Source organism: Schistocerca piceifrons, chromosome 2, assembly GCF_021461385.2.
Source record: "Schistocerca piceifrons isolate TAMUIC-IGC-003096 chromosome 2, iqSchPice1.1, whole genome shotgun sequence".
In the NCBI taxonomy this organism is placed as follows: Eukaryota; Metazoa; Arthropoda; class Insecta; order Orthoptera; family Acrididae; genus Schistocerca; species Schistocerca piceifrons.
The window spans coordinates 315,027,190-315,051,774 of NC_060139.1; the positions used below are offsets into that span (position 1 = coordinate 315,027,190).

The 24,585-nt window shown below is 41.8% G+C and overlaps 1 protein-coding gene across 1 annotated transcript in view; it reads right to left on the minus strand.

Moving 5' to 3' along the window:
* Positions 1-209: 209 nt before the first annotated feature.
* LOC124777427 (acyl-CoA Delta-9 desaturase-like) overlaps positions 210-24,585 on the minus strand; it is a 158,052-nt gene continuing 133,676 nt past the window's right edge. Inside the window, exons 6-7 of the mRNA XM_047252827.1 lie at positions 11,807-12,114; positions 210-439 (exon numbers count right to left, since the gene is read on the minus strand). Coding sequence (XP_047108783.1) covers positions 11,832-12,114 — 283 coding nt within the window. The 3' untranslated portion in view covers positions 210-439; positions 11,807-11,831. The remainder of the gene's footprint in view (positions 440-11,806; positions 12,115-24,585) is intronic.

Sequence of the window (24,585 nt, forward strand, 5' to 3'; positions counted from 1 at the left end):
GAAATCGATGAAGGCAACCAGATATTTGCAGGACCGTCTCATTTTTTTCTGTGTTCGTGCACATTCTATTTGCAAATGTGGAGCAATGTGATAGTTCAGGAACATGCATCTTGAACAATGCAAGGCGACTCCCACACCTCTGGCACCAGCCAGACCAACACTACAGGAAATGTGAAGGGTGACATTAAAAAGTAAAAGCAATTCTAAAATTCTAGGTCAAAATATTTTTATTATAACTTAATCAGAAGGAGAGAGACGGCAATACGGTTTTACACAAAAAAAAGTTAGGGCATGGGGGCCAAAAGCAGAGGTTCTAAAGTTGTTGATGGTCTCCAGCAAACAGACCATTGCCTCGATACACTTGGACGATAACCAGTAATCGTGTCCGCTGTTTCCAGTGAATTCTCCAGCTACCTCGTTGATGACATCCTTTGTCAGCCTGAAACACGAAGCAATGAATGTAAGAAGTATGTTACACAGATTAGACGTACGTTTTGTTCCAAACATGTATAGCGAGGAGATATTCAAGAATGTAGAATATGTCATAAAACAAGAATACATAATACATAATCACAAAAAAAGAAATACGCAAATGTTCCTTCAACATATCCTAAATGAAATGTTGCTCACGCATCTGGAATAAGTAAAAAAAATGAATTATGTTTTCTTTTTAAGGATCAGTAACAAACTGGCCACAAAAATATAAATGTATAATATACTGAGATGCATATGATAATTCTTAGCGTACTTTAGCCACGCATAGTCTAACAGAAAACAGTTTGCAAAACTTACCTACATTGGTCGCATTACTGCACTCAATTTGTGCAGAACACATTTTATGTAACTGTCAGTTATTTGAATTTATTTATAATATTTATATCAGTTGCTTATACTAAGAAATTAGTTAGTGGAGTAAATCCCTTAGGTTCATCCTACAATTATTTAAACTTTTTATGGCTGCTTGCAAGTTACTGAAAATTCGTGTTCCTGAATAAAGGACAGCTTGGTGGACAAATGTAAGTGATTCTGAGTCGTTATGTAGATTATTCGTATTTATAGTATTGATTCCATGAACTGAGTTATTCGATTGAACAACACAAATTTCATTAAGGAGTAAATACCCCTTAAGTGAAAAAAAGTGACGCACCACGAATCCCACCGCTGCCCAGGACGTCTCCAGACATGTCTTTCCCGGTCACTGGGGCTCAGCCCGAAGCGGGACTTGTCACTGAAGACAATTCTACTCTAGTCAGTGAGATTCCAGGCTCTGATGACCAATGAAGACGTGTCTGGAGACGCCTCGAAGAGCAGCGGAATACCAACCTGACTGTCACCCATTGCACAGCCCGACAATGATGAATGATGCTCTGGGGCGTCATTTCATTTCATAGCTGAAACACTTTATTGTTATCTGCAGCACCCCTTGAGTACAGTGGTACGTCGATGATTTTCTACGCTCTGTTCTGTTGCCTTTCATGGTTATCCGTCCTGGCCTTATATTTCACCAAGATAACGCCCGCCCACAAATGGTGAGAGTTTCTACTGCTTGTCTCGTGCTTGCCAAACCCTACCTTGGCTAGCAATGTCGCCCGATCTCTCTGCTATTTAGAACATGTGGAGCATTATGGGCAGGGCCCTCCAATCAGATCGCAATTTGGGCGATCTAAAGCGCCAATTGGACACAATTGGGCACGATAACCCTCAGGAAGAAATTCAATAACTCTGTCAATGAGTGCCAAGCTGAATAATTGCTTACATAATGCCCATAGGTGGAACGACATGTTACTGGCTTGCTCAATTTGTGAAGCTCTTTCTCTTGAATAAGTCATCCAATTTCTCTGACATTGTAATCATTTGTTTGTCTGTAAGTGTACTTCACATCTACGGATTTCAATTGCATTCGGATAGTTTCTTTATAGTGCGTCGTCTTTTTGGTTCAGAGTGTATTTGGGGAAGCGGTACATAGTATCTAATCCCATGAAAAGGCGTCTGCATGAGGTTCTTTAGTCCACACCCCAAATAATTCGTGATACATGTTTGTAGACACGGGAAACAAAATAAGTAGATTACATTCCACGGATGTGACATAGATTTTGCCTCTGTTACATCTCCCCTTTCTCTTATGTTTGGTAACATTTGCATATGCATTTTGAGAAGAGAGTGGCACATGGATGTGTTGTTATGAGATTGGGTACCGTCTGTTTTTGCAAAACACATATTCTTCTAACGTTAGTTTAGTGCCCCTGACAGTTAGTAGCCCAAAGTTCCTTGAAACGTTTCATAGTTTCCATCCCGTCCAGAACAACAAGAGTGTTAGTGGAGTCATACGCCTAAAAAATTTTGCCCCAGGTAGCAAATCTCAAACAACCAATTTTTTCTCCGCGACTACCAGAGCTATGCCGGAACGAACCCACCAACATAAATCCGATAGAAAATATACAGGTTATTTCATTATTATAGGTGAAATCGATATGAGCCGATTCGCTGAAGGCGTAAATAGGGTAACATGAACAGCAGAGACTGTAAAACGGTTTTCGAGGAAGCTAGTCAGCCCGAAATGTGCCAACTTGCAGTGTTTTACTCAACGATAAATTCGAAACAACCAGCTACAGAGCAATGGAAATTCGCGCGCAAGAAAAACAACAAATACAAACTACGTTACAGCACAAAACAGTGTTACGGTGATTGCAGTCCCTGTATTAAACAAGGGTTTTTAGACTAAAATTGCTAAGAACTTTGCAACCCTGGACCTGAAGCAAGTTAGCATGGTATGTTAGGAAACAGCATGCAAGAAGCAATAAAACAGATCGTCTTCGTAGTAAACATTAATTCTAACCATTGACACAGAAATCGCATTTTTCGGTGGAAAATGAGTAGGTGTTTGTCTGGAAGTTGGGCATCCCTCATTACTCTAGTGCATTTCGTGTGAACTGCTATTCTAGAAGTCAGTGACACTCACAAGGGATGCATCCATCCAACGAGTCACAGATTTTGCTCATCTTTCGCACGGTTTTGATAGATACTTAGCTGTAACAAATACACTAGTACGATGCGTTTCTCAAGCCTTGTTGGGAAATCTAGGTTTGGAAGTTTTACGAGCCTGTTGAAGCCCATAAGAGATCGCATGCATACTTCATTTGAATTTCGTCATTCTCTCTTATCTATCTTGCATCTATCACTTGTATCGTTGTAACAGGAGCAACGTGCTGTTGTGCTTTTCTTCGCAGCCGAAGAAACACCACCAGTAGATATCCATCGGGGAATGAAGAATGTGTATGGAGCAGCATGTCTGTCGAAAATTACCATTGTGAAGTGGTGCTCCAAGTTCATGCTGGGTGCTGCTGCTTCATAATAGTGCACGTTCTCGTGTCGCAAGTGTCATGACGCAGAAGTTACACCAACGCTAGTAGAAGACACATGAGCGTCCACCCTATAGTCCTGACCTCTCCCCTACGCGATTATCACGACCTCCGTCGTCAGGCCACAAGTGGCCCATAGGGACCATCCGACCGCCATGCCATCCTCAGTTGAGGATGCGGATAGGAGGGGCGTGTGGTCAGCACACCGCTCTCCCGGTCGTTATGATGGTTTTCTGTGACTGGAGCCGCTACTAGTCGGTCAAGTAGCTCCTCAATTGGCATCACGAGGCTGAGTGCACCCCGAAAAATGGCAACAGCGCATGGCGGCCTGGATGGTCACCCATCCAAGTGTCGGGCACGCCCGACAGCGCTTAACTTCGGTGATCTCACGGGAACCGGTGGATCCAATGCGGCAAAGCCGTTGCCTATCACGACCTCGGTCTCCTAAAAAAGGCCTTGAAGGGTCGACGATTGCTGTCGGACGAGTATATGCAGCAGGCAGTTACGAACTTCTTCAAGTGGCAGAACAAAGTGCTATACCAAAAGGGTTTCTTCAACACGGTGCGTCGGTGGGATGATTGCCTCAGTGCTCTCAGAGATTTTGCCTGATTCGCGTACCGATACTGGGCTGTACGTTCTTCAAACGGAAACTTTTTGATCGCCCCTTATATTTATTCACAATCACGATTTCTACCTATTACACAGTGCAACAATGAAAATGTAAATCGTACGAAAATAGCCAATTCCTATCATTTCTAATGTGGTGATCGCGAGTATCACAAAGAAAATTCAAAATTAGCTCTAGTTTTCATTTTACACTGTTTTATTACGATGAGATCATTATATACGGATTTTTATGTTAAGTTTAAAATCAAATATTATAATGGTTTGTCAAAGGCATAATAACTAGTAACAATGGATTATATTATTGTCCCTGGTCTATATTTTGGATATAAACATTCTGATACCAATTTTAGTGGTCTTTTTTTTCTCCCTCTTCTTCAATTTCAGTGACTTTATTAATGCATGTAACAAGTTTTGCACATTTGTTTCCAGATTAACTACCAGATGTTCAAGTTGACTGCTGCTGAAGTGAACAAAAATGCCACGAGTTTGTGTTTACAGTGCTGACACATTTTGCTATGTGTGTGGAGAAGTGACATTTGCTTCACAAAAACAGCAAATAACTCCATTGATTAAAAAAGCTTACAGTTGTTATGTTGGGTGCAAAATAGGTGATCAGGATAAATCCTGGGCTCCACATGTGATCTGCAATACTTGTGCCAGCAACCTCAGGACTTGGATGCATGGGAAAGGACGTTCAATGCCCTTTACAGTGCTCATGATATGGCGTGAGGCAACCAACCATGTCAGTGACTGCTACTTTTGTATGGTTCCTCCTATCCAAAAGGGAATATATAAGAAGAAGAAGCGGACAGTGATCTACCCTAACATTCCATTTGCCATATGTCCAGTTCTACATGGGGAAGGATTGCCAATACCTGAACCACTGACAGAGTATGAGATTACTTCTGATGGGGACTCTGAACGTCCTGAACCATGTACATCACAAGATCCAGAGTTTCTTCCAAATATATCATCAACTGATGATCCTCAAAAATTGTATCAAAATGAGTTAAGTGAGCTCATTAGAGATTTGGAGCTCTCTAAAGCTAAGGCTGAGATTTTAGCATCAAGATTGCAGCAGCGCAATTTTCTGGAAAGCAATGTAATGTTCCATTCTACCGCAGAAGAGAGCAACAATTCATTGCTTTTTTTAACACGCAGGATAGTCTTGTGGCACTTGTAGACATAAATGGTCTAATGAAGGCTCTCAGAATTAATTACAATGGTGAGAAATGGAGAATATTTATTGATTCATCAAAGTTGAGCTTAAAAGCAGAGCTTTTACATATTGGTAATGAGCTTCCTTCTATTCCGGTTGGGCATAGTGTGTATATGAAAAAGTCATACCAAAACGTGAAAATTTTACTAGAAATCATCAAGTATAATGACTCTCAATGCCAGATCTGTGGTGACTTGAACGTGGTTGCTCTACTATTAGATAGTGTGGCAGTGATATTTTTCATGTCTGGTGCAATGTGATATCAAAAGTGCACAAGAGATATTTTTTTTCTTGGTCATGTGTTGTTTTTTTATCTTTGCCATAAGACTATAGAGTCTCCTAGTTTTTGTTACTTCTCTGTTGTTTTTTTAGTTTCTTCTCATTGTGAGTTTTTGCGAATAAATATTTTTTCGTTAACTCATTATACCGGACGGCTATGCAATTATATGTTGTAGGCAAGTTGCCTACAATATGCAGTTACAGTATACTAAATATTGCTGCTTTCTCTGTGAATGGAATAGCCGAGCTCATGCATCTCATTACAATAAACATGAATGGCCCATCAGAAAATCTCTTCAACCAGGTATAAAGAACATTAAGAGCGAATCTCTAGAACAACCTAAAATGATTCTGCTCCCACCCTTGCACATGAAGTCGGGTCTCATGAAAAACTTTGTTAAGGAAATGAACAAAGATGGTGACACCTTTAAGTATTCAAGGCAAGAATTCCCTTACTTAAATGATGCCAAAGTAAAGGAGGGCATCTTTGTAGGCTCACTGTTCTGAGAACTTTTTGGAGACCATACTTTTGGTGCAATCATATAATGTGATGAGAAGCATGCATGGGAATGTTTTAAGACAGTCTGTTTACAGTTCTTAGTGAACAAACGAGTAATGAAAAACAAGGAGTTTGTAGATATCATGTAGTCATCTTATGAAAAACTTGGTTGCAACATGTCATTGAAAACGCATTTCTTATATAGTCATCTGGACTTCTTCCCCAAAGATTGTGGTGCAGTAAGTCATGAGCAGATATTGCCATATTTGAGAAGAAGTATGCCGGAAAGTGGAGCCCTACTATTTTAGCAGATTATTGCTGGACTTTCACAAGGGATGTTCCCGAGTATGTGTATAAACGTCAAACCAAGCGAAAACGGTCATCTTCTGAATTTATCTCTGAACAAAATATGTAATTGTATATACTGTACATATGAACATTTAACATTTGTAATCCTTTATATACATTTGTGATCAGTTAATTCATATATTTTCTTTTGTGTTTTCATAGTTCGGTACAAAGTAGACTTACAAAGTATTTTCATTTGTGTAATAGTATCTTCAATTTTTCGTAATATTTTACTTTTGTACTTCCAGAATGACACTGAAACTTATCAGTGCATAACACATAACATAATTCAAGTAATTATTCACTTAAAATTTGTTATGCTGAATCTTGGAACATGAATGCATATTTAGTTAATGAGTTATTTATACAAAAATGTAGATTACCTTTAAAAAAATTAGAGCTAAATATTTAAGAAGATGCTCGAACAGTCCACGGGTGTACTGCCCGTTGGGCACTATGAACCGGCAGTATACCCGTGGACTGTTCGAGCAACAAATACGCCGGGAGAAACTGAAGAATCACATTTATGAAGATGATGATTTTGTATCGATTTATACTGAAATAAACACAACTAACTCAAAATCGTGCAATTTACTCACTTTCACCTCAAATTTGTTGTTCAGTGTTATGCCATTCTCAAGTGAAAGATGTAATATTCGTCGTTTACATAAATAGCAGTAACGTCACCCCTCTCTTCCCCGCCCCCCCCCCCCCCCCCCCCGCGCCACCGATTCTTTAAAGAATCGATGTTCCACATATAAAACAGCTTCAAATGTTTGATTACTTTACAAATGAGTTAATGTGTAAAATATTAAATGTTAAGAATTCAAGTGAAAAAAATATATAGAATGAGCTTTGAAATTACACACACCACAAAAGTTTTGCATCACCCCAGTTTCTAGAACTCGTGAAGATGGACGTTGACTGTGGATATTGTATCACAGACACAGTCCCTTTGATGTTCAGAGATGTCACTAAACCCGCCCAAAGATGTGTCTGCATGTCAGTAGAGGACGGATCAAGCTGGTGGGGGCTCTAGAATGGTCTGGGGAGTGTGCAGTTGAAGTGATATGGGTCCCCTGATAAGTCTACATACGGCTCTGGCAGGTGACACGTACGCAAGCATCCATTCATGCCCATTGTGCTTTCTGACGGAGTTGGGCAATTCCAGCGGGACAATGCGACACCCCACACGTCCACAATTGTTACAGAGTAGCTCCAGGAACACTCACTCTTCTGAGTTTAAACACTTCCGCTGGCCACCAAACTCCCCTGACATGACCATTATTGAGCATATCTGGGATGGCTAGCAACGTGCTGTTCGGAAGAGATCTCCACCCCCTCGTACTCTCAAGGATTTAGGGACAACCCTGCAGGATTCATGGTGACAGTTCCCTCCAGCACTACTTCAGACATCAGTCGAGGCCGGCCGATGTGGCCGAACAGTTCTAGGCGCTTCAGTCTGGAACCGCGTGACTGCTACAGTCGCAGGTTCGAATCCTGCCTCGGGCATGGATGTTTGTGATGTTCTGAGGTTAGTTAGGTTTAAGTAGTTCTAAGTTCTAGGGGACTGATGACCTCAGATGTTAAGTCCCATAGTGCTCAGAGCCATTTGAACCATTTTGAACCATCAGTTGAGGCCACGCCACATTGTGTTGCTGCAATTCTGAGTGCTCGTGGGGGCCCTACACAATATTAGACAGGTGTACCAATTTCTTTGGCTCTTCAGCGTATCTCCAACTGCGCAAACATGAGTTTTCACGCCTTAACATGGGGCCCCTCGAGAAAAACGGTCCGCGCAACGAACTTGTGATGTCACACTAAAGTGCGTGTCATTTATGTTGACGGCCGAGTTTAGGTTCGTTCTGCGCATCTGACGTCACGAAACACAGTCAGCCAATGAACAGAGAACGACGTTGCCAGATCTCGACTGCAGTGCAGAACATGGACGAGTGTCCTCAGTATTAGAAACGTTCAGTCATAAATAAAGTAATAGAACAAAAGCAATGTCTTGATAGCAGACTTTCTTTTATAGAATGTTTGGAAAAAGCATTCTTTATACCAATTGCTTCATATTCTATTAATTAATTAAACCAAACAAGCAATAAGACTCCTCATTCAGGCGATAGCAAGGAAAGGTGTTTGTATCAATCTCACGAACCGCTTTTTCGCAATAAAGAACAGCGGTAATTGTTTATTTCCCACTGTACTTCGACGAAGCGTGAGTAATTCATAGTCATACCAACAGTGTTTGTCAGTATTTTGCGTGACGTGTTAAGATTCTCATGGAGTTACTTTGACAGACGAGTTGTGCTAGCGTAGTGGTTACGGTGTTGGGCTGCTCAGCGAAAGGTTGTGAGTTCAATCCTTGTGCAGTGCTTAATATTCCCTTTATTTAAAAACAATATTGAAGTGCCTTACCTCACGAATTTTATTCGTTTGAATGCAATTTTTTGAAATTTCTGGTGCTTTATCTCTTCATTAACCCTTTCGCTGCTGCAGACACGTGCTTCCCGCATTCCGCGCTGTGCGCGATTTTGTCATCACTGCACTGCTCGCCTGTGCAGACACATTGTGTTCCCACTGCTTTGACACTTATCGTTCGGTTTCACAAAAACTATTTGGCCCAAAAATTTGATTTTTACACGTCTTCTTGACTGATACCTTCCCCCCATAAATGACTTAATTTTGTTTCGATGTTCAACGCAGTTATTGCGCAGCATTAAATGTAGTAAACCATTGCACGAAGTTTTGAAGAGTTTGCAGGTCCATAGAGTATACTTTCCGTATGGTCGATTTTAGTTGCCACAATGTTGAGAATGAAATGTGGACAAGATACCTAAATTTCATATAAAATTTACTGTATAACAATATCTCATTTAATGTAAGTATCACATAGGTGTCGTATGTAATATTGAGAAATATTCCGTCTTTCGCGACTGTAATAAAAGTTTTATTTACACTAGGCGCATTTGGCTTTATTTTAAAGCACTTCAATCACTGAAAGGTATGGCACATACGCAATGGTACTCATGTTCTCTTTCTTGTTTTTGTTCCACAGTCGCAGTTTTACCAATGGTATTGAAATATATTCCTCTTCTGCAACTGTAATAAGCGACTTATTTAGACCAGACGCGTTTCTCTCTTTTGAAGCATCGTCAGTGGACAGTATTTTGTCTCCTCCATTGTCAAGTCACCTTTCGTAGTTTTGTGCTGCGGTAACACAATATTCAACGTTTGTGCTGGCTGATCAGTGTTTTAGCAAATAAATGCTGTTTGTGTGTGCCACACACAAAAATTATATTTGACATGAGGACTTCACTGACAGATGGTATGTTCAAGTCCTAATGTGTTTGTAAGTCCACAGTTTTGTTTAATGTATGTTGTCTACTTCCTTTTGATTGATTAAAGTGCTTTAAAATAAAGCCAAACGTGCTCGGTGTAAAAAGAACTTTTGTTACAGTCACGAAAGATGGAATATTTCTGAATATTACATACGACACCTATGTGATACTTAAATTAAATGAGATATTGTTATACAGTAAATTTTATATGAAATTTAGGTATCTTGTCCACATTTCATTCTCAACATTGTGGCAACTAAAATAGACCATACGGAAAGTATACTTTTATCTCTGCAAACTCTTCAAAATTTCGTGCAATGGCTTACTACATTTAATGCTGCATAATAACTGCGTTGAACATCGAAACAAAATTAGGTCATTTATGGGGGAAGGTATTAGTCAAGAAGATGTGTAAAAATCTAATTTTTGGGCCAAATAGTTTTTGTGTAATCGAATGATAAGAGTGTCAAAGCAGTGGGAACACCATGTGTCTGCACAGGCGAGCAGTGCAGTGACAAAATCGCGCACAGCGCGGAATGCGGGGAGCACGTGTGTAGCAGCGAAAGGGTTCATGTGGCCGTGGTGGCTTTACTTGATAAACAGCGCGCTCCCCCCTAAACGTAAGCTTGCGAACTATGCTATACTATGGCGCTGCTTCTCTTGGCGCGTGCGTCGTGTGCAGCTGGCAATGCAGCAGTCTCCCGCGTCTGGGCGGACATGCGCGAGCCGCCAAGATAAAAGAATTGAACTAAAGTCGCCTTGCCCGGCAGCACAGCGAACGCTCGGACCACGTGAAATCAATATGTCTAGGAAAAGGTATCCGCTAGGAGTATTAACTTTGTCGTGTGCTATGGAGAGTTTGCATGCATTTAAAAACACGTCTGAAATCGTAATTCGCTCCCCGCTCGTGTCGGCCGCTGGTTCTCGTAAGAGAGAGAGGGCCATAGACACGGGTTCCCAGGTGGATGCCATGTTTCTTGACTTCCGCAATGCGTTTGATACAGTTCCCCACAGTCGTTTAATGAACAAAGTAAGAGCATATGGACTATCGGACAAATTGCGTAATTGGATTGAAGAGTTCCTAGATAACAGAACGCAGCATGTCATTCTCAATGAAGAGGAGTGTTCCGAAGTAAGAGTGATTTCAGGTGTGCCGCAGGGGAGTGTCGTAGGACCGTTGCTATTCTTAATATACATAAATGACCTTGTGGATAACATCGGAAGTTCACTGAGGCTTTTTGCGGATGATGCTGTGGTACATCGAGAGGTTGTAACAATGGAAAATTGTACCGAAATGCAGGAGGGTCTGCAACGAATGGTCTGCATGGTGTAGGGAAAGGCAATTTAATCTCAATGTAGACAAGTGTAATGTGCTGCGGATACACAGGAAGAAAGATCCTTTATCATTTAGCTACAATATAGCAGGTCAGCAACTGGAAGCAGTTAATTCCATAAATTATCTGGGAGTAGGCATTAGGAGTGATTTAAAATGGAATGATCATATAAAGCTGATTGTCGTAAATCAGATGCCAGACTAAGATTCATTGGAAGAATCCTAAGGAAATGTGATCCGAAAACAAAGGAAGTAGGTTACAGTACACTTGTACGCCCACTGCCTGAATACTGCTCACCAGTGTGGGATCCGTGCCAGATATGGTCGATAGAAGAGATAGAGAAGATCCAATGGAGAGCAGGGCGCTTCGTTACAGGATCATTTAGTAATCGCGAAAGCGCTACGGAGATGATAGATAAACTCCAGTGGAAGACTGCAGGAGAGACGCTCAGTAGCTAGGTACGCGCTTTTATTGAAGTTTCGAGAACATACCTTCACCGAGGAGTCAATCAGTATATTGCTCCCTCCTCGGTAAATCTCGCGAAGAGACCATGAGGATAAATCCAGAGAGATTAGAGGCCACACAGAGGCATACCGACAATCTTTCTTTCCACGAACAGTACGAGACTGGAATAGAAGGGAGAACCGATATACTCAAAGTACCCTCTGGCTTGCGGAGTATGGATGTAGATGTAGATGTAGACCTGTAGTGTCACGTGCTGCAACGCATGCGCCGCGGCCAGTCTTCCTCGCAGACCTCGCCACAGCGTCGTTAAGTGACGAGCGTTTGGAACCCACCTGGACAGAGCAGAGGCGGGCCGCCCTACTGCAGGAAGAGCGACTGCTTGGCGACGCGGCGACCCTCCTCCTCGAGCGCGGAGACGACGTCGTCGGAGGCGGCGAGCGCGCGGCGCACAGCGTCGCGGCCCACGGTACGCAGCCCCCACGCCCAGCCCAGCGCCACCCACACGCGGATCGCCGTCGTCACGCAGTCGTCGTCGTACGAGCCGAACTCGCCCGTGCGGTAGTCCCACGGCAGCAGGTAGTGGTACTGCGGCCAGTGCGTCCGGTTCAGGAAGAACACCAGGTTAGAGTCCACCGAGTACCTGTCGGCAGGCCACACACGTTCCTGTTGTAAGTAGGCTGTTTAGGGCTTTATGTTCGTAACGCCACGTAGCGCTCTGTATGAAAATCGCTGGCTGTGCTGTGTGCAGTCTGCGGTTGGTTGGCATTGTTGTAATATTCGCTATTGCAGTGTTGGGCAGCTGGATGTGAACAGCGCGTAGCGTTGCGCAGTTGGAGGTGAGCCGCCAGCAATGGTGGGTGTGGGGAGAGAGATGGCGGAGTTTTGAGAATGGATGATTTGGACATGTGTCCATCAGAGAGAGTAATTTTGTAAGACTGGATGTCACGAACTGCTATATATATAATGACTTTTCAACACTATTAAAGTAAATACATTGTTTCTTCTCTATCAAAATCTTTCATTTGCTAACTATGCCTATCAGTAGCTAGTCTCTTCAGTAGTTAGAATCTTTTATGTATCTGGCAGTATTGGCGCTCGCTGTATTGGAGTAGTTCGAGTAACGAAGATTTTTGTGAGGTAAGCGATTCGTGAAAGGTTTAGGTTATTGTTAGTCAGGGCCATTCTTTTGTAGGGCTTATTGAAAGTCAGATTGCGTTGCGCTAAAAATATTGTGTGTCACTTTAGTGATGATCAGAATAAGTAAAGAGAGAAATGTCTGAGTACGTTCAGTTTTGCTCAGCTGTTTGAAAATCAAATAACGAAAGGGGCTTATCAGCACAATCATTCAAAAAATTTTTCTAAGGGTAGGTTTCAGTGTCTCTAACTCGAGCACTGCTCAACTAACTCGATGTCACACATACGGCGGTTCTATGGGTACGTAAACTTTCCCATTGCTCTCGTCAGCTCTGCAACCGGATCGTACAATCACCTTGACACGATACTTCAGCAATTTTTCTTCAGGTGAGAACGCTGTTTGCTAAATCTCACCGCAACTGACTCTTACAGCACGCGGCGAACCTTTTAAAACACCAGCGGAAAATGCTCCTATCGGATCACAAAAAAGGCTAATTCACATCTGAATGCTCTGAATGAAAAGTGAGGCACCAGGTGCCTCAATCTACTTCCCTCGGCTTCTTTAACAATTTTCCCAAAAATTTTGGCTTCAGAACATATTGGCGCTCTATTTAACATGCAACTCACCTCTCACTCCCACAAGCTCCCCTAATTGTACGAGGTTCACTCCAAAAGAAATGCACACTATTTTTTTAAAATCCATCTTTTATTCTACATGTTTGAAAGTTTTACAGTGTGTAGATACATCCTTTAGGAAGAATATTTTCATTTCTCCACATAATTACCATCCCTCTCAACTGCCTTACGCCATCTTGGAACCAGCGCCTCTATAACCGCAAGATAAAATTCTGGACCAACCTGTTGCTGCCACTGTTTGGCAGTGTGCATAAGGAAGTAATCATCTTCAAACCTTGTTCCACGAAGAGAGTCTTTCAGTTTTCCAAAGAGACGATAGTCACATGGAGCCAGGTCAGGACTGTAAGACGGGTGTTTTAGTGTTGTGATCGCTTCCATGGTTTTTTGACTGACATGTGGCCGTGCATTGTGGTGCAACAGCAAAACATCTTGTTTTTGCCGATGTGGTCGAACACGACTCAGTCGAGCTTGAAGTTTCTTCAGTGTCGTCGCATATGCATCAGAATTTATGGTGGTTCCACTTGGCATGATGTCCACAAGCAAGAGTCCTTCGGAATCGAAAAACACCGCAGCCAAAACTTTTCCAGCAGAAGGTGTGGTTTTTAATTATTTTTTTCTTGGGTCAATTTGCATGATACCACTCCATTGATTGCCTCTTCGTCTCTGGTGAAAAATGATGGAGCCATGTCTCATCACCTGTCACAATTCTTCCAAGAAATTCATCTCCACCATTCTCGTACTGTTCCAAAAGTTCGCTGCATACCGTTTTTCTTGTTTCTTTGTGAACCACTATCAACAACCTGGGAACCCACCTGGCACATACCTTTTTTAATGCCAACACTTCCAGTATTCTGCAAACACTTCCTTACCCTATCCCAACACAGCGTGACAATTCGTTCACTGTGATGAGTCTGTCAGCAGTCACCATTTCTTTAACTCTCTGCACATTGTCTGGAGTGTGTGCAGTACGAGGCCTGCCGCTGCGAGGACGATCCTCAATATTGCTGTGCCCGCTTTCATCACGTAACCTGCTTGCCAACCGACTAACTGTACTGCGATCGACAGCAGCATCTCCATACACCCTTTTCAACCTCTTGTGGATGTTTCCCACTGTCTCGTTTTCACAGCACAGGAATTCTATGACAGCACATAGCTTCTGATGAACGTCAAGTGCAGCAGCCATCTTGAAGACGTGCTGTGATGGCGCCACTCACGGGAACAGGTTGAACTAAGTTTGAAAACAAGCAGGAAGAATGTATCTACACACTGTAAAACTTTCACACATGGAGAATGAAAACTGTATTTTTACTGCAATAGTGTGCATTTCTTTTGGAGTGACCCTTGTAACTCACTCACACCCACTAGTCCATCGCTGTAAGTCGCTCATACGCATCCACTCCCACTTGCCCATTCTCACTCAGTCATTCAGGCTTACTGATTATCATTATCTCTCTGTGTCTCACTAAATGTCACTGACTCCTGTCTCACAGTCACTCCCTCCTCCATTCTGTTCTGCTCCTACTGCCCCCTCTCACTGTCACTAACTCTGTCTTGCTCTCTCTTACTGCTGCTATGTCATTCGTGCTTATCCACTGCTGCTGTGTCTTCTCACTATCATCATATCTCTCTTCCTTCTTGTCATAGACTCTGTCTCTCATTAGCACTGGCTCTTATCCACGTCCACTCTCTCCTTCTCTTTATTCCTCTTCCATTGGCACTATCTCTGTCACTCTCTTCCTAGCACCGTTCCGTCACTGCCAATTATGTTACAATGCCATTGTGTCCCTCTCTTTCTCTAACACTGTCATTGTCCCCTACACTCTTTCTGTACTGCAACTACTGTCTACTATCTCTCAGTATTTATTACATTTCTGCCTCTTTCCTGCTCCTACTGTCTCCTTTCGCCTTGGCATGAGAAAGGGAGAATATATTCGCATGCCAAAATTTTGGGGGAAATTTTTACATGTGCTGAGGAAGATTGAATGAGGCAGCCGGTACCCCACCTTTCAGTCAGAGTCTTTCAAACAGGAGCATATTCACTCCCATTGGAGCATCTTTCCACTGGTTCCCTTCTTTGACCCCCTTTCAGCAGGTCAAGTCACTCATATGAAAAGAACTTAATGATTTGTAAAATTTTGATATTTTACTCATATCTAAATGAAACAACATGCAACATAGTCACTGCCCCGCTGACAGACAGAAATCACGCGAAATGAAAGCAGCTGTCAGAAGGACAAAGAGAGATTCTTTTAACGAATTTGAAAGCAATATTTTATCTGCAGATTTTAAAAATAACACCAAAAAATTTTGGTCATATTCTAACATTCTGCGTGGTGTCTGTTTGTTCTAAGTCGTGTCTACCTACCACTTTCGCGCAACGACGCTCTGAGCGTGTTTTTTAGGGAATTGACTAGTTTGAACCTGGGACCTGTTGCTGGTAAGGAGACGCCAGACCACACATGACATGTAGAGTTTAGAAGAGTTCAGTGAGACTAGCGATGATATAATCAAATACTTAATGATTTCAGCGTCAGCTCCACTGCACTCCCTGTAAAAGAATCTTAATACTAACTAAATTTAGTGGAAGGGGTTCAAGGCTTTCCTATTTTTAGTTAGCTGGTAAAATAACGTCGAAAAAACAGTTAAGTTTACCATTTCCAATTTTATTCTACTCACAAAACATTGTTTATAAATTGCACTATTGATAAAAGGAAATATTTTAATACAGGATGATAAAAACCAACTGCGTTCAACAAAAATGTGAACGAATATTCCCTGAATGGGTTTCCAAGTTTTCCAAGTTCTATAATGGATCGAAGGATGACCTATGCCATATCACATCTATAATGTAGGTTTAAATTAAGCTTCACAAAAGAGAAAACTATCAAAATGGTCTACAGTGAACCTCAATTATCTTTAATTACTTATCTAACTTGTCGTAAATTACAGTGGCTGATGTGGCTTCTCAATAATTATATAACAGAAAAATCATCGCGTTTCAGATTTTTACTTCAAGTAGCAAATGTGAACACCATGAGATTTAATTGACGATCGACACTAGTATTACGTAAAAAGGGGATGTAACAGATGAGACTTCTGCAGTTCTGAGTGAAGCCTTATCCGCTCAAAAATGCGGCATCGCGAGCTTTCATTACCTTGTCGGTGTTTAAGCAGCGTCAGGGGGCGGCGGGCGGCACAGCTCCACACATCTGGCCATCTCGGAAGCAACTCTCTCCTAACTTCTCCTTACTACAATTTTCCGAAGTTGGTTTTAGAAAAGCTATCTGGCTGTGTTTTCAACTGACCAATCAGGGTCTCAATGTTAACCTTAAGCTCCGCCTACAAAAATTCTGTCTATCCAATGAGAAACGTTATACTTTTCGTGGTGGGGCAATGTTTTTAATGTTTGCAGCGTAACAGAGATGTGAAAAAGTCTCACGCTAAAACTTGCAGCTGGTGTGGCCCTTTTAGTGTTCTTCTGGAGGGCTCTATCTTTTAACATGGGCTGGGGGGGGTGGTTTTGGCGGTCGGCTGGCGACGTGGGTGTCCGTCCCTTATCGTAGAGCTTTCTAGCTTAACATGGTTCTGCTCTCTGCTTCTATTCTCGTTTCTCCCCTCAGAAATGCGTCTGTTTCACGGTGAGAAGGTATGACATACATTTAGGCGTTCTTGTGTTAGTCTGTGGTATTTCATTTGCTCACTCGTTGATCGTATTACTTTGGTTAATTTAATGTCAGGATTTATTCGGAATTATGTGACATACTGTCGGATTTGCTATCATGTCAGGGTTTTCATGGAAGGTGTTGGATTTGCCTGACACCTTACAGTATGTAAAATCTGTGAACGCTATAAATAATTGAATACCTTCTCTTGCTGACAGTATGGGCAATGTAACTGATGATGATAAAAAGAAGGCCGAAATTCTAAACCTAGCTTTCAAAAACTCGTTTGCGATAGAGGACTGCAGCACCATTCCCCCTTTCAATTATCGAACAAACGAAAGGATGGCTGACATAGTTTTTAGTGTATCTGGGATTGTAAAACAGTTAAGATCCTTAGACGCCAGGAAGGCATCTGGCCCAGATGGTATCCCCGTAAGATTTTATGTTGACTATGCTACAAATATAGCACCATTCTTATCTGTTGTCTATCAGATATCATTGGAAAGGCGGAAGGTTCCACGGGACTTGAAGAAGGTCCAGGTCATAGTAATCTATAAAAAGGGTAGAAAATCGGATGCACGTAATTACCGACCAATTTCACTGACATCGATTTGTTGTAGAATCATGGAACATATTATGTGTTCAGACATAATGACCTTTCTAGACTCTGAGAAGCTCATCTGCAGAAACCAGCACGGTTTTAGGAAACAGCGGTCATGCGAGACACAGCTGGCCCTCTTTGTGCATGATATACAACAGGCTCCAGACACCGGCTCCCAGGTTGATGCCATATTTCTCGACTTTCTAAAGGCGCTCGACTCAGTTTCGCACTGTCGCTTCCTACAAAAAGTGTGCGCTTACGGTCTATCCGATAACATATGCGGTTGGATAGAAATTTTTGTAACAGACAGGGAGCAGTACATCGTCCTGAACGGGGTGACTTCAACAGAAACAAGCGTAACTTCAGGTGTGCCCCAGGGCGGCGTAATAGTTCCTCTGCTTTTTACGATTTACATAAACGATCTGGTTGATGGTATTGACAGCGGCCTTCGACTGTTTGCCGAAGATGCTGTAGTATACAGGAAAGTATTATCACACGAAAGTTGTGAACAAATCAATGAGCATTTGTAGAAAATAAATGCGTGGTGTAATGACTGGCAGTTATCTCTCAATATTAGTAAGTGTAACCTACTGCATATAACAAAGTGAAAATCCCTACTAATGTACGAGTACAAGATAAATGCCCAGTCTTTGGAAGTGGTAACGTCCGTCAAGAATCTGGGTGTGACTATTCGAAATGATCTCAAATGGAATGATCAGATTACACAAGTAACGGGTAAGGCGAACTATAGATTGCGGTTTATTGGTAGAATCCTGAAGCGATGCAGTCCTTCAACAAAGGAAATAGCTTACAATACGTTAGTTCGTCCAGTCTTAGACTATTGTTCGTCTGTATGGGACCATTACCAGTTGGGTCTGATTCAAGTGGTTGAGAAGGTCCAAAGAAGAGCGGCAAGATTCGTGACTGGTACATTCAGCCATCGCGAGAGCGTTACAAATCTCATAGAAAGTTTGAAGTGGGACACACTTGCAGATAGACGGCGCGCTAAACAGAAGGGGCTGCTCACTAAATTCCGAAATTCAATCTTCACCGAGGATGTAGAGCATATATTATTACCACCAAGTTTCAAATCGCGCAATGATCATGATTCAAAGATAAGGGAAATAAGAGCTGGTACTGAGGCGTTCAGACAGTCGTTTTTCCTTCGCGCGATCCGCAAGTGGAACAGAGGGGGGGGGGGGGGGGGGGAAATATGACTTTGGCGTGAATTTTTGCCCTCCTCCACACACCGCTTGGTGGCTAGCGGAGTATATATGTAGATGTAGAACTTATTTTTACAACTCGGATAGGATTTTACGAGATAAAAAATTCCACATGTCCTTCAGTACTACAACATGGAGTTCCCAGAACGCTCCTGATGATAATGGAGACACTTCACAGCATATTTCTCTGTGCTAAGTCAATTTATAAACTACGCTTTCGACTCACATCGGATTTTTGGTGCGTATTTTACGTATACAATTAGGGTAGCTTTGAACCTTTGTATCGCTAAAACAGAGAAATATATCGAGAAAATATTCAAGGTTGTTCGAGATCGGGATCTTAGGAATGTATCGTAAACATTTCAGACATTTGCTGTTCATAGCCATCTTGGAATCCGCGGCTCGGATTGGTACCCAGAAACCATGTTTTTCGGGATTTTTCAGGAGCCGTCCATGAACTAAATGTTGTCTCCATAAACCCCTTAAGACGCACCATAGGCCACCCGTGATGCAAAAAGAACCAGCCGATTTGCTTCATTTCCCTAAGCTGGAGGACGTGTGCAATATTTATAGTCTGACCGTGTATCGCAGGATAGTTACAGCAAAAAGATCCTTCTGTTGCGTATAAAAATGGTCCCTAGCACAAGAGCTATAAGATACACTTGAGCCTACCTTTGTATCACCAATAGAACTCAAGGTATGAATCACAGAAAAATCACGTTTTCATGCGCGGCGTTTTGGAACGCGCGTCCCGATAGAGTCGCATTATCAAGGAACGAGTTACAGGAGAGCAGATGCAGGAATGCTGCATCACCGTCTACAGTGGGCCGCTTGTCGCGACCACTGTAATTTACTTTGGCGTAAACTACTTTCAGTTCTACATCAAGAATGTTTCTAACTAAGCTTCAGTGCAAACCACTACAGCCCAAACGACTAATCACTTCCCGCATAATTCAAAACTGTCGTCTCTATATATTCTGCTAACGAATACATCAATGCGTCACTTAAAATCCTAAGTATATTTCAGTTCAGTACAACGTTCAAGAATTCTAGATTGGCCACGTACAGATAAGTACCCGACCTAATACAACTAGCACTGTTTTATCTTTTTCATGTGACAATCACAATCACTATGTTTACATATAGCTCCCAAAACCAGATTTCATAAATCAGTTTCCCAATGCCGCTTCTGGTCGGTCGTGTTAACACTCCAATATCAATTCTGTGAATGCGGTTCTAGCTGCTTGATTTCCACGTTTTATAAATTAACGTATTTTATTTAAAACAAAAATTCCTTGTTTCATGTAATACTGTCATCACGTATAATTTCTGAGATGAATGACGGTATTCAGACGTAAAAAGTTTGAGTCACGAATCACATCCTAGAATCTGCCTGTTGTCTGTCGTCTTCCATACTGTAAGCACGCCATATTATTTTCTCCTTGTAAACATTGAGTACTAACAGTTGTCTTTAACTTCTTAAATGTTTTTATTCATTTGAAATGATGCCACTATCCTTTACTAATGATATGTATAGCTTCTTTTAAATGTTTCAGCTCTAATTACGTTGGAAGTGACTGGTTTTGTGACGTGTCGGTTAGCGCGCCTTTATGTGCTGGGTGCACGTGACAAAAGTCGAACCACGCAGTCTAAATTTTCTTTCAAGAAGTCCGATTAATGTTTTTATAATTTAATGCAAAATATTTTATCGCATTATACTTCACGTTATCACACTCCTCCGTCAACAAATATACCTGCTAATCAACAAAGACTCTGAACCTGATGACTACGCAAGTAGGTAAAAAAGTAAGTCTTACTTAGCCATTAACTGGATATGACATTTAGAGTAGATTTTATATTGTGATATCTTTCCTTGTTCTACTCGAACTGTGGTCACAGTAATGTGTTTCGACTTCGACCAAATAGTTTTCGGAAGCGTTTCAATTCAAAATCCAGTTCCTCTTTTATTTTTTTGAGATAACATTACAACTTCGATAATCGAATTTCGCTGCCATTTAAATACACAACTGGTTTTGAAACGTGCTTGTGTTGTTAGGTTACATCTTGTTTTTAAAATTTTTTGGCTAATCTGGAGCCGGCCGCGGTGGCCGACCGGTTCTAGGCACTCCGGAACTGCGCCACTGCTACGGTCGCAGGTTCGAATACTGCCTCGGGCATGGATGTGTGAGATGTCCTTAGGTTAGTTAGGTTTAAGTAGTTCTAAGTTCTAGGGGACTGATGACCTCAAATGTTAAGTCCCATAGTGCTCAGAGCCATTTGAGCTAATCTGGAAGGAGTGACATTTTGTGCAGTTAAAGGGAAATAGAAATATTAAACTGAGCATGAAATTGCCTACCTCTGATACGTTTGACTGAAAAGAGACAGTCGTTGTGCTGACTAAATCAGAAGCCGGAACAGCTGATTACCAGATGCAATTTTTTTAAAACAACTGACGCTCGAAAAACTGATCTTTGACCGGTCTAGAAAAACAGCTTCATCCTTTAACATGCAAACACAACAGAAAATGGTTTTAGAATTTCGGTTTTCGTCTTCTGAGGTTGTGTCGCTTGTAAACGTAGTGATTGCGGAGACGCTGGTGCAAAGACTAGTGACAGGAGTTTTACCTCACCACCTCTCTTCCCCTGGCCGGCCAAATACTGGTAGTGAAAATTTTCTACCACCAAGAGTGGAACCGGCTTATCTCTGAGACGAGAGCCAGCGCACAAGCGCAGTTGGGTGGTACTTTTATACGCCGCGGGAAACCAACGGCGCCTGCGCCAAAAATCATCGTGTTGCCACCTAATGCAAAGTGAAAGTACAGCACGTCTGTGGTAAAGGCGCAAAAACGATAATTCGCTACCGAGTATGTATGTCGCAACATCCCGATTCTGCCAGTCGAGTCAAAGACCGTCGTTTTCTAATATCAGATAAAACGAGATTCCACATTTTACTTGAAGAGTAGCCTTTGTCTCCATTTACAAAAACATCGTCATTCTAATATCAGTTGATTCACTTAATACAGAACCTCAACAGTGAGACACAGGAGCAACTACCAGTTTCTCGTCATATATCATTCTGTGTCTCTCGGCGAGAGAGTGCTCCAATACCGCAGTTTTATTGGGTTGTAGAAATAGTGTGTGGTGACAATGTTCAACAAATCTGTTATGAACGGTGCGAACTGTCTGGTCAATATACGTTTTCCCACAATGGAAATGGATTTTGTAAATACGAGAGTTCCTTAATTCTAGGTTATCTTTAACCAAGCCAAAGCAAGCTCTAATCCTGGTTGGCGGACAAAACACACTTCTAGTGCTGCATATTCTTCATGTCCGTCCTATCTTTGTAGATACGCTCCCAGTATATGGTAGGAAAAGTGCCGATGTTCTCTCACAGTAGGAATACGTTCTGGCGAGATTTAGCACCTCACCTGAAGATGATGTTATGACCCGGCCGCAGAGCCGTTAAGAATATTATAAGGTTGCGTTCTTAACATCAGCCTACATTATTTGTCACAACAGTTGTATGTCATTTTATTAAAGATATAAGTTTCGGCCAAGCAACAGACCATCATCGGCTATAAAAGATACAACATGTGAAGACATCGTTATTTGCGATAGATATATATTTATCTTGTTTTTTTTTCCTTTTTTTCCGTCTGTTCATATATCTTTGATGTTGTAGAGCATTTTTCGTTTGTCCTGTAACATAGAGATAAAAGTTGTTTTCTAGATGTAATATGTAACTGGAAATTATTTCTTTTTTGTAAGTAGATAAATATGTTTAGAGTTTATTGATTGTGGAAAGCTTTAAATTTTTTTGTTTATCGTTTACTGTAATAAGTTTGGTAGAAAATAGTTGTGTAAAGATATACGTAATTTACTTTGATATTGTATAAACTGTGGGCGAGAGTATTGAGGGAGAGCAATATCGATGGTTGATCCAACAAAGCGGGTGTGTGTTTTTGGGTAGCTAGAGAGGCGGACACATGTTTTACTGTGGGAGTCGTGACTTTTACGAGCTGGTGAAGATTGAGTTTAGTGGCAAGCGATGTACGTTTTTAATGATTGTTTTATACCAGGAAGTGATATGATAATAGTGAGTGTAGAAACTGGGAGAAGTAAATACTGAGACTGTGCCGTGAGACGAAGTAACTATGACAATGCAACCGAGAATGGACGGTATTGTAGCTCTGTGTCTGTGAATTGAACTGCGCTTGTATTTTGACTGTGTTTTCGTACACTCAAGTACTGTGAACTTACGTATTTATTCGCGTTTCGATGAACTACCGGACGCCTATAATCAGTAACAGTCGTTCTGAGCTTATGCGAACTGTCTATTGTGTGTGAGTAGATTCCCGCCCATGACGGTTTTTCGCGATCGCGGCACTCATAATACGAATTGACTTTCTACAGAATTCGCGGTCGGCAAGTTTTATAAACTGTGTGTGGCATAAGTAAACTTAAATTGTTTGCGCCAGAAACATTAATACTGTGCACATACGGACATCTGTAACAACAGTTACATCGACCAGCCTGTGGCCTGCAAAACGCCACTGTAATCAGATTTGCAGCTTAATGAATACCACCGCCCGCCCGATTACGGGGAAAATTCATCAGCTACAATCACACGACCGTGGGAACAGATCTCAGCCTTTCACCAGGACCACCCAGCTGACGTCGATATCGCGACCATCGTCACAACACACAAGATAAGATTCTAACATTCTATAGTGGGTTATTCAAAGGTGGGTAGCTGTCAAACCACACGGGTTGTGATTACTTTGAATGAGAGTCGTTCACTCAACTTTGGTATTCTTTTGTTTATTGATGTTAGAAGCAAATGGTTTTTTTTCTCTTTTTTTGTCAATGTCATTAAATCTTATTTAATATGGTTATTCTATGCTAAACTGGGATAGATGCACGGTCAGAAATTGTGTTGGGAAGTAAAATTTGGAGAAACGTCTACTTAGATACGACTTGATTTTGACTGCATTAGTTAACACGGTACTTTTCGGGTATTTTGGCGATACTTAGCGACAGGGCAGAATCGCAGTCTTCACAGGCATGTGGGGGTGTATGGTTGAAGAGGCGAGCTACGGCACATAAAATTTTAGAAATTAAGCACTGACTGCAAACAACAGTGGGAAAAACGCTAGAAGCTTTGTATACAAGCGCGAGGGGCTACTTTAGAGATGATGGTGGAAATTAAGATGTAAGGTGAGTTTTATAATTTTTGAGGGGACATTCTCAGAAATGTTGGGTAGCTTCTCGTAGCGGGGAGGGGGGGGGGGGGGGAGTGCTGGAGTGCTACAATGGGGAAGAGATGAATCACTGCTATAAAGGCATAAATGTTGAGGTGCGATAGGTCACAAACGAAATCCAATTTTTTGCTTAGCCCATATCGTCTTTAATTAAGAGCCTTCTCTTTGACTCGTATCCACAAGACTTGTTTGATGTCAGTAGGATGATTATTCGCCAAAAAATCGCGCCCGAGTATAAGTGGGGCCGCGATTTCTTCGATGCGCGAGCCATCTGTCGCTCGAAAACTGAACTCACTGAGCATGAGAACACTGTACGGGCGTCTCGCTATGACTGGCGCTGCTTCTGTCGACAGAGTCTAGAATTATTTTGAAAGAAAAGTTAGCGAACCTAACAGCTGCTGTCGCGAGTGGCTGAGCACAAACACATAATGTTTTTTGAGCCAGCAAGAAATTTTGGAAGGTCAAACGGAAGAAATTTCTCGATAACTCACCTCGCACTTCTTTTAAGGATAATGCCGGACGCATCAAACCAGTCAGAAGACTAAAAAGAAAAGAAAATTCTTCCTGGCATAATTATCTTAGAATTTGTGTTCTA